This window comes from Doryrhamphus excisus, chromosome 10 (genome assembly GCF_030265055.1).
Source record: "Doryrhamphus excisus isolate RoL2022-K1 chromosome 10, RoL_Dexc_1.0, whole genome shotgun sequence".
NCBI lineage: Eukaryota > Metazoa > Chordata > Actinopteri > Syngnathiformes > Syngnathidae > Doryrhamphus > Doryrhamphus excisus.
Window position 1 is genome coordinate 5,824,297 of NC_080475.1, and position 11,828 is coordinate 5,836,124.

The window sequence follows — 11,828 nt, forward strand, 5'->3', positions numbered from 1 at the left end:
GCACAGAAGACGTTATACCTCTCGGCACGACAGGAGGTTCTAACTGTACGGCAGACGAGCCTTTAATCGATAACTGCTGAGGGAGCGAGGACGGACGCTCGGCTTTCAGCTCCTGTTTCTTCTCTTCCATGGCCACACGCGTTTGTCTTGGCTTTCACCGCGCTCTCCGTTTTATCTCCAACATTATAGACATTAAAAAATAATGTCTTAAAAATGTAATTAAAATAAAATAAAATCTTAATTTTAATAATATTAATAATCTTAAAATCTTAATCCCATGCAAGAATAACAACAATTCTGACAATAATTCCCAACAAGAAAAGCAGCATAATACATTCATAAAAACATTTTGGTACATTTGCACACCAGAACAAAAATAAAATAAAAATGGAGAGGTCATTATATGCATATTTGAATTTATTTGTAGTATTCATAATATTAAAATACTATTTCTATTGATATATTAAAATTACTGTTAAACTGGTTCCAAATATTGGTACACTGATATTGTATCTATTCCATGTATATACACAATGTATATAATTTTAAAAATCGTGGTTTAAATGTATATGATAACAAAAATATATTAAAAATAAAATACAATAACAAAAAAATATTTAAAAAATAAAAATGGGGAAATAAATCTGCTGTACTGTATATATATGAAAAAGAAACAGCTCAGCCTGATGGAGACTACTATAAACTACAACCACAATACATCCAAAAATGATATTTATATTATATAATTTTTAAAGATTTTCACATATATGATGGCGTCATCCTATCACTTATCACGACATCATACACAACAATGAAACATACCTCCTTAAAGTTGCCGTGAGTGAAAGTTTTCCAGGTATGGAGGCATCCTCCTCGTCTTTCTCTTGCACCTTCCACAGTCTGAGGTCAGGATGAGGTTGCTACTTGCTGGGGGGGGGGGGGGGGGGGGTGCTGGAAGAGGAGAGAGGCGGGAGGAGAAGGGATGTTGGGGAGATGTTTTTTTTGGACACCTTCTTGAGAAACTCACCTATGAGCTATGAAAGGAATATCCCCGCGGATACTTTCCACCCCCCAAATAAGTTGAACATGACACATAAAAAGGGTCAGTTGAGTTTCAAATGTAAAGAATTGATATTGAATGGCGCCCTCTACTGTTCCATCGGCGCCATGACGCGCTGTGAGGAAATGGATTTATTTGAAAAAGGACAAGGACAAATGTTTTTGTGCAGTAGTTTGCAGCACTAATTCAACACAGAGTCTCTATCAATGTTCCTCCTGGGTTCAAATACCTCAAATACCCCCCCCCCCCCGCCCCCCCACCCACCCCACTGCAGGCAGAACAAACACAGAATGGCCGGAAGTAGAGCTAACATGAGCATTTCAATGTTTGGCAAAACATTTCTTTGGATTTTTGTTTCATAATTTCATTTTTAACAAAGGATTTCATTCCATATTTGTATATTTCTTAATAAGCAATACAATAATAGAAGTACACATACAAGTTCTAATAAATGTTAACACAATTAATTTAAGAAGAAATGTTATCCAACATATACTGAAGTAGCCTGCAATTGTAACATAATATTAACATAATTTATAAAAAATTATGTTATTGTTTCATATCTCAATTATTCTTTTCTACATATTTTTATGAAAATGTATGATGAAAACACATTACGTTTTGTGTTCAAACATAATTCATAATAACATGACATACAGAACAGAACATAACATTAGTTCTGAATTTATCATAATTTTACTTCAGTAATTTAAGAAATAATTACATATTTAACTTTAGCAGCCATAAGAAATAATTACATATTTAACTTTAGCAATAACAAAAATAACAAATGTATTCAGATCCTAATTTCATATCATAGCATAATGTTAATATTATTTCATAATTGCATTAAACTACTAGACATGTTGGCATAATATTTTTTCGTTTCATTGTCATTTTTCAATATAAAAAAAATAAAAATATAATTAATCATAATATTTTGTATATTTTAATAATTAACACATATTTTTAATTCAATAATTTAGGAAAATTTGTTATATTTTACGTATCAGGGGCAAGATACAATAATAATTGATTCAAATTTGATTTTTTATCTATTTTTTTAAAAATAAAACAATACTTTATTATGTTTACTTATTTTAAACAAGAAGGGCCAATAAGTCTCATTTTTAATAATCATTATTTTCAAATGTTATTAATTAGTTTTTATTTGATAATGTTAAGAAATTTTTTTTTTTTGCGTCCATAGAGACGCAGCATACAAATAAATATAAAAACCAAAAAGTCCTTCCCACACGAGCTGCCCCCCCTCTGACTGTCCCTTCAGCTCACGTCAAAGATATAAAAAAAAGTGTGGTAAAAAAGAGTCAGAATGACGCCGTCTTCAGTTCAAATCCCATCAGGGGTTTGCTGGCAGGCTGCTTGACGCCGTCATCGAGCGTGGAGGGCGTGTCCTCGTCTGTGGGGGCTTCGGAGTCAGGGAGGTGCCAGTGGATGAAGATTACATATAGAACAGATCCCAGAACACCCCCGATCAGGGGGGCCACCACGGGTACCCAGAACCAGTAGTTGTAACACCTGTAGAGCATATAAAGCAATGGAACCATGTGATTCCTTCCAGCCAATCAGAAATAGAAGATGACGTACTGGAAGAATTCTAATTAAATATAGAAAAGGAGTATTATATTGACATATCCATGTTGTATTGATCATAAGGGTTCCGTGTACTAACGATCAATCAGTGCCCAATAAAGTGGGGATCGTCAACAAGCGGCACGGCAGCCAATACCGGCCCATGAATTACATCACACCGGCCCACAAATTTTTTTTAAAACAACAGAACTCTCCTGTCTTATAGAGGATCTTTGGCGAGCGTATTTTGCCATAAAAACAGCATAGTGCTCCTGTTAAATAGAGAATCTTTGGTGACACTTAAAGGGACCCTTTGCTTAAAAACCGCAGAAGGCTAACGTCAACAATACTGTTTTTTAAAAATTTAAAAATTGAAAATATTTCAATTTAGTTGAATAGCTTTCTTTAAAAAGACAAAATAAACAATAATTAATCAAAATAGTGTAAAAAAAAAGAAGTCATGTCCAAGAGAGTAGAGCACCACATCATCATAATCAGATGCTCTTTACCAACCCGTGTGGGGAGGGGGGGTATTTGTTACTTTGATCCCGACTAAAGCGTTAAAACATGATAACCTCTCACATTCCTTCTTACTGTAGTTTGTGAGAGGGGGAGGGGCAAAAGGTCAGAGGGCAACGAAGACGAGCATGTTTTTTACAAATCGCTCCACTGAGCCTTGACCCGTGGACAACACGTTGCCAGGTGGCCGTATCATTAGGAACAGTGAGCGCTTAAGAGACTTACGTGAAGACTTCAGTGCCCCAGCCTGCCGTCAGGGTAAAAAGCCGAGGTCCGAGATCGCGAGCGGGATTGATGGCGGCGCCGCAGTTGCCTGACATGGACATGGAGATGCCCAGCACGATCACGGCCACGATGGGAGGAATCAGCTGGGCGGGAGCGGGAGTGTTCCTCTTCTCATCCAGACACAGGATGCATAACATCAGCATGCCGGTGCCCACCACCTGGCAACAGCAACGGTTTTCCATCATTCCAAAAATGATCCATATGCTTGCTTTGATACTAAAGTATCCACTGACCTGGTCAAGGAAGGTCCGCCCCAAGGTGACGTACGCAGAGGGATATGTGGCGAATATTGACGCCGTCTCATTGGCTCCATATACAGTCAGGTTACCTCCACTAAACTCCATGATGGCATCTGAGACAAGAAAGCGTACCGTAAACGATAATAAATATAGTCATATTACAGTTGTGAGACACACAAGCACCAGAACAACAGGCATTTGTCGCGGGTTTGAGTTGTGTCACAACACGCTCAACAGCTGTAACCCCCGCCAGGCTAAAACTCAAACCCGAACCCCCGACATCACTTCCTGTCCTCCCCTGAAAGTCATATTTATTTCTTAAATGTCTTATTTATGTCTTAAATTTATGGCTAAATGGCTTATTTTCTGTTTATTATGTCTGCTATATTTACTAATGTGAGTGTAAAGGTGACTATAGGGATGCTATTTGACGTTTTGAGGGCTCTAATAATGTTGGAAACTTTATTCGTAAATTAGTAATCCTACTTTGCGGAAACAGACTTATTACGGTAGCGACCGGAACCAATTAACGGTGATAAACGAGGGATTACTGTACTACCGTTTTTACCGTTATGTGGCTTGTACTTGCAGGTACTTGACTGTCTCATCAGGTTAATACATTTATATTTGTACAGCTATTTCATTTGAGTATAAATTTAGTGTTGTTTCTATTGTGCGAGGTGGTGGTTATCATTAATAATCGGTGGGAGGAGCAATCGCACATGACACATTCTGTACATTGCACGCCTGCATTTGTGTACTTGGAACTTTGTATAATATTTGGAGTTCTTCTGTTTATTTCTATTATGCAAGGTGGTGACTATCATTAATAACTTTTATTTAGAGTCTTCCAATGTACTACTTTTGTTGAAGCTTTATCTTATCTTAGCATTACTACACTGGGTTGCTTTGAAGACGCTTGGAGGAGAATTCTTGTGTGAGAATGTCCTTTTATGCATCGCTTTTGTATTTCGTTATCTCACACATTATCTGAAGTGTCAATCAGAATAAAATGAAGTGTACAGTGCTAGCTTAGATATGATGCTAATGCTGATAAGCAGGGCTTTCAGTGAGTTTAAAAACATGGATTTGGCCATTTTTTAAACATTATAGCAAAAATAAAATAATGTGTAAAATATATATATATGTTTTATTTTTTATGCTGAATTTTTGTATTAATGTTTCATATTCCAATCAGTCAATAATATACTCGGTACTTGGCGTGGTGGGATATAAAAGGCTGTAAATCACTGCATGGGGTTATAAAAGACAGACCATAATAGACCGAGTAGACCAGTCCTGAGGCCACATACGCTCCCAGCACCTGTGAGAGCCAGTATGGCAGCAGCCGACTCCATGGCGCCTGGCCCAACACACAGAAACTCAGGGTAACGGCCGGGTTCAGATGGGCGCCTGTACACAAGCATCGAGTTATATAAACGCCGCTCTTGGACCTTGTACTTGTCACAGCCATGATTTGTTGTAGTACACATTAGTAGTGTTTGATACCTGTGATGCCTTTGGTCAGGTACATGGCCGACATCACGCCCACTGAGAAAGACATGTTGACCGACAAAAACTGGCCTTTGGTCTCCCTGCTGGTCTTTACCTGCGCTGCCGCCGAGCAGCCAAAGAGCTTGACAGCAAGAGAAGATATCATATAACTAGAAAATACTCTTCAAATGATATACAGTTAGGGTTGGGCATCAAGGATCGATGGGAACCGGGACCAACATTCTGATTCTCCGAACTTTGGCTAAAATTCTGCAAGAAAAATGAACGCCCGGCGACGTGCAACATTTGCAACGCCAGCAGGCAAAGTAGTAAACAAACCGACTGATGTTAACATTAGCTTTAGCCTGGAAGTTGATCAGGCCCGCGTTAACGTTACTCCATTCACCGTACTCGTTAGGAACCAGAATCGAAAACGAGGAAATCGGAGGAATCGGAACCTGCATGGCTCAAAGTCAAACGATGCCCAACCCTAGTTATAGTGCAGTCGATAATTCTGAGAGACTAAAAACATGTTAACACATCACAGCATATCATAGAAACACCCAAAGAGCATGGATAGATGCCCCCTAGTGGCTGAGGGAAGTACTGGGATGATAATTGAGTTGATGTTAATCTACAGATTTGTGCACCTAAATACAACTGTTACCATAATTTTTTAAAAACAATGCATAAATTTAAATAACTAAAAATCACAACTAATATATTTAGAACAATAAATAATAATAAATTAAAAAAAATAAAAAATTTTGGCATATTTTGAGATTTTTTTTCTAGCTATATAGAGCTTTTGAAACAAAATGAGATTTAAAAAAGCAAAACATAGATTTAAATAACTAAAAATCACAACTAATATATTTAGAACAATAAATAATAATAAATTAAAAAAATTTAAATTTTTTGGCATATTTTGAGATTTTTTTTCTAGCTATATAGAGCTTTTCAAACAAAATGAGATTTAAAAAAGAAATACATAGATTTAAATAACTAAAAATCACAACTAATATATTTAGAACAATAAATAATAATAAATTTAAAAAAAAATAAATTTTTTGGCATATTTTGAGATTTTTTTTCTAGCTATATAGAGCTTTTCAAACAAAATGAGATTTAAAAAAACAATAGATTTAAATAACTAAAAATCACAACTAATATATTTAGAACAATAAATAATAATAAATTAAAAAAAAATAAATTTTTTGGCATATTTTGAGATTTTCTTTCTAGCGCTATAGAGCTTTTGAAACAAAATGAGATTTAAAAAAGCAATACATAGATTTAAATAACTAAAAATCACAACTAATATATTTAGAACAATAAATAACAATAAATTAAAAAAAAAAATTTTTTGGGCATATTTTGAGATTTTTTTTCTAGCTATATAGAGCTTTTGAAACAAAATGAGATTTACAAAAGCAATACATAGATTTAAATAACTAAAAATATCAACTAATATATTTAGAACAATAAATAATAATAAATTTAAAAAAAATAATTTTTTTGGCATATTTTGAGATTTTTTTTCTAGCTATATAGAGCTTTTGAAACAAAATGAGATTTAAAAAAGTAAAATTCTTATGAGATTTCATTCAGAGATATTAAGCTTTAATGCAGGATCAAAGGTCTCGGAGATAAAGTTGATGATATAATAGATATCATCAGTCATGACATCGCCCCAAAGTACTTGTTCATCATTCAATGGTGTTACTTCTATGCTGCATACTATGCCGCCATTGTATGATATGCTGTGATGTACGTACAGCAAGTGTCAGGACTACAAAACCCTGCTGAAGATGACAAATAGCAAATAGCATCACTCACCAGCAAGACAAAAGTCCCCAAAAACTCGGCCATGCACTCTCTCACCAGGGAATTGGTCACCCTGAAGAGCCTCCGCTTCAACATGGCTGCAAGGAGTTCGGACACCTGAGTCAGGAAATCAGCCAGGCTCCACTTCTACTGGAGCATCTCCTTCCAAATGGCCTCTTCTTCGCTTTTCTGGCCAGCGACTCAAATACTAGTAATCATTGACTAGCTTGTCACAGCACACACACATGGGATTATTGGCATGCATAACAGTCAGAAAGAACACGGGTACAAGAAGAAGGCCTTCCACAGACACTACAACCTTTATAGCCATTATGATGAGAGCGATGACTTTGCGGCTACCGTTAATAGATACCAGGAGTAACGGTAGTATTGTCATTATCATCATTAGATATACATTTATATTTATTACATTTAATGACAGTAATAAGATCCCGTGTAGCAGTGTAGTGCATCAACTTCTCATTGGCCCGGTTGTGGTTGGTTTTTGTTGTGGAGGAAAGTATGTAGTTCCGGCTAGTTGCTAGGGCAAGGGGTGGGCAAACTACGGCACGGGGGCCACATGTGGCCCACTAAGCGTTTGAATCCGGCCCGCCAGTTGCTTTCTAACTTTTAACATACATGCTGGCGACATGACTTGCAAGTCGGATGTCTTCTTCAGTAAAAAAAAAAAAAACAATAAAAATAATAAAAAATTATTTTTAATGTAAAATTCAAGTTTGATGTGGTTTGATGTTTAAAGTGCTCTGGAAAAAAGGGATATATGGAACATATTTAAAACATATAGCTAATAATCTGACACGTTTACAGATAGAATTATACAAATAAGTACATAAATAAAATAAATAATAAATGTATAAAAATATAATAATTGATACATAATGTAATTAATAATAATATAATTATAATATATATAATAAATTATATATATATAATATGTAGATTAAATATAATATATAATATAATATAATATAATATAATATAATATAATATAATATAATATAATATAATATAATATAATATAATATAATATAATATAATATAATATAATATAATATAATAAATAAAATTAGACAAATAATTCTAGGTGGACTGTTATACAAATACATACAAATAATATATACAAATAAGTAAATAAAATAAATAAATAAATAATAAAAATATAATATCATATATTAAATATAATATATATAATAATACAATTAATATATATAGTATAATTAATCAAAATATATAATAAATAAATAAAATTAGACAAATAATTCAAAGTGGACTGTTAGAATTAAGTGTAAAATAATGTGTGTGTTATAAAAAATATATATTCTGGCCCCCCGCACAGTTTTGTTAACTCAGTGCGGCCCACGAGTCCAAAAGTTTGCCCACCCCTGTGCTAGGGTGTTTGTTAAGTTTTGCTTCACATAACGATATGCGTTCAAAAGAGTAATATAATACATTTGCGTCAAAAAGCCAGACTTGCTGTTATTTTTTCTCCGTTCCAATCACGTGTGTTGCACTGTGTTTACATGCGCAAATGAAGACGGCTGTGATTATGTAATAGTAATTTTAGCAGTAGTCTCTTTTAAAATCAGTAGTAGTATTGGGCAATATTTTTTAGATACCGCCATTCCATCATATCGCGATACATCCCAAAAATATTGATATATAGTGATATATGCTGAGGTCCATATCGTCCAACCCTATTATAGATTTAGGATCTACAGATAACTAAATACGCTAATATCCTACAACGTACGGAAGTCAAATTAATACAGGCCTTGATATCAACAATTGCTTTTTCACCACAACTTCGTTCCCTGCACTCTGGACTCCCGAAAGAATTATGCAATCCCTGGAAGCTCTCTATTCCATGTGTGCAACGTGTTGCCGCTTGATAAGATACGGACGGAGTCAAGGAAAAATGACACATTTTACGACGTGACAGTTTTATCTTACGGTGCCAAATGAGTGTCTTAACTTAATTTGAGATACCGCTTGAAAAAAGGAAACGACAAATAAAACGCACATGGTGATAGTAAAAAGTCATATCGTCGTAAATATATATCTTAGCACAGCCTTTTTGTGGGAAATCATTGTTTTTGTTTGTCACATGTTTGCAGTATATAGCACTGTAATCACAGTAATCCCTCATTTATCACTGTTAATTATATCCAGACCAGAACATGATACGTAGAGTAGGATTTCTTTGTTATAAATGGAATATTTTTGTTTCTTCCTGTTACATGTTTGCAGTATATAGCACTATAATCACAGTAATCCCTCGTTTATCACTGTTAATTAGATCTACAACAGAACATGATACGTAGAGTAGGAATTCTTTGTTATAAATGGAATATTTTTGTTTCTTCCTGTTACATGTTTGCAGTATATAGCACAGTAATTACAGTCATCCCTCGTTTATCACTGTTAATTAGATCTACAACAGAACATGATACGTAGAGTAGGATTTCTTCGTTATAAATGGAATATTTTTGTTTCTGCCTGTCACATGTTTGCAGTATATAGCACAGTAATTACAGTCATCCCTCGTTTATCACTGTTAACTAGATCCAGAACAGAACATGATACGTAGAGTAGGATTTCTTTGTTATAAATGGAATATTTTTGTTTCTGCCCGTCACATGTTTGCAGTATATAGCACTGTAGTTACAGTAATCCCTCGTTTATCACTGTTAATTAGATCCAGACCAGAACATGATACGTAGAGTAGGATTTCTTTGTTATAAATTGAATATTTTTGTTTCTGCCTGTCACATGTTTGCAGTATATAGCACAGTAATTACAGTCATCCCTCGTTTATCACTGTTAATTAGATCCAGACCAGAACATGATACGTAGAGTAGGATTTCTTTACTATAAATTGAATATTTTTGTTTCTGCCTGTCACATGTTTGCAGTATATAACACTGTAATCACAGTAATCCCTCGTTTATCACTGTTAATTAGATCCAGACCAGAACATGATACGTAGAGTAGGATTTCTTTGTTATAAATTGAATATTTTTGTTTCTGTCTGTCACATGTTTGCAGTATATAGCACTGTAATCACAGTAATCCCTCGTTTATCACTGTTAATTAGATGCAGACCAGAACATGATACGTAGAGTAGGATTTCTTTGTTATAAATTGAATATTTTTGTTTCTTCCTGTCACGTGTTTGCAGTATATAGCACTGTAATCACAGTAATCCCTCGTTTATCACTGTTAATTAGATCCAGACCAGAACACGATACGTAGAGTAGGATTTCTTTGTTCTAAATTGAATATTTTTGTTTCTTCCTGTCACATGTTTGCAGTATATAGCACTATAATCACAGTAATCCCTCATTTATCACTGTTAATTAGATTAAGACCAGAACATGATACGTAGAGTAGGATTTCTTTGTTATAAATGGAATATTTTTGTTTCTGCCCGTCACATGTTTGCAGTATATAGCACTATAATCACAGTAATCCCTCGTTTATCACTGTTAATTAGATTAAGACCAGAACATGATACGTAGAGTAGGATTTCTTTACTATAAATTCAATATTTTTGTTTCTGCCTGTCACATGTTTGCAGTATATAACACTGTAATCACAGTAATCCCTCGTTTATCACTGTTAATTAGATGCAGACCAGAACATGATACGTAGAGTAGGATTTCTTTGTTATAAATGGAATATTTTTGTTTCTGCCTGTCACATGTTTGCAGTATATAGCACTATAATCACAGTAATCCCTCATTTATCACTGTTAATTAGATTAAGACCAGAATATGATACGTAGAGTAGGATTTCTTTACTATAAATTCAATATTTTTTGTTTCTGCCTGTCACATGTTTGCAGTATATAGCACTGTAATCACAGTAATCCCTCGTTTATCACTGTTAATTAGATTAAGACCAGAACATGATATGTAGAGTAGGATTTCTTTGTTATAATTGGAATATTTTTGTATCTGCCGTCACGTGTTTGCAGTATATAGCACTATAATCACAGTAATCCCTCGTTTATCACTGTTAATTAGATTAAGACCAGAACACGATACGTAGAGTAGGATTTCTTTGTTATAAATGGAATATTTTTGTTTCTGCCCGTCACATGTTTGCAGTATATAGCACTATAATCACAGTAATCCCTCGTTTATCACTGTTAATTAGATCCAGATCAGAACATGATACGTAGAGTAGGATTTCTTTACTATAAATTGAATATTTTTGTTCCTGCCCGTCACGTGTTTGCAGTATATAACACTGTAATCACAGTAATCCCTCATTTATCACTGTTAATTAGATCCAGACCAGAACATGATACGTAGAGTAGGATTTCTTTGTTATAAATTGAATATTTTTGTTTCTGCCCGTCACGTGTTTGCAGTATATAACACTGTAATCACAGTAATCCCTCGTTTATCACTGTTAATTAGATGCAGACCAGAACATGATACTAGAGTAGGATTTCTTTGTTATAAATTGAATATTTTTGTTTCTGCCTGTCACATGTTTGCAGTATATAGCACTGTAATCACAGTAATCCCTCGTTTATCACTGTTAATTAGCTCCAGACCAGAACATGATACGTAGAGTAGGATTTCTTTGTTATAAATGGAATATTTTTGTTTCTGCCTGTCACGTGTTTGCAGTATATAACACTGTAATCACAGTAATCCCTCGTTTATCACTGTTAATTAGATGCAGACCAGAACATGATACGCAGAGTAGGATTTCTTTGCTATAAATGGAATATTTTTGTTTCTGCCCGTCACGTGTTTGCAGTATATAGCACTATAATC

The 11,828-nt window shown here is 34.5% G+C and overlaps 1 protein-coding gene across 1 annotated transcript; it reads right to left on the reverse strand.

Moving 5' to 3' along the window:
* Positions 1-1,339: 1,339 nt before the first annotated feature.
* Positions 1,340-7,819, reverse strand: aqp10a (aquaporin 10a). Its single transcript, XM_058084260.1, has 6 exons — positions 7,030-7,819; positions 5,206-5,332; positions 4,972-5,109; positions 3,691-3,809; positions 3,398-3,615; positions 1,340-2,599 (listed from the first exon to the last, which is right to left on the reverse strand). The coding sequence occupies exons 1-6, from the start codon at positions 7,111-7,113 to the stop codon at positions 2,389-2,391; spliced, it is 897 nt and encodes a 298-aa protein (XP_057940243.1). The 5' UTR covers positions 7,114-7,819; the 3' UTR covers positions 1,340-2,388.
* Positions 7,820-11,828: the final 4,009 nt, after the last annotated feature.

Excerpts from the sequence above, each read along its gene's own strand:
- aqp10a (XM_058084260.1), bottom strand. The coding sequence starts at position 7,113 with ATGTTGAAGCGGAGGCTCTTCAGGGTGACCAATTCCCTGGTGAGAGAG. Across the intron at positions 5,110-5,205 it reads CCTGACCAAAGGCATCACAG|GCGCCCATCTGAACCCGGCC; the intron begins GTATCAAACACT and ends GCTTGTGTACAG. Across the intron at positions 3,616-3,690 it reads GGCGGACCTTCCTTGACCAG|GTGGTGGGCACCGGCATGCT; the intron begins GTCAGTGGATAC and ends TGCTGTTGCCAG.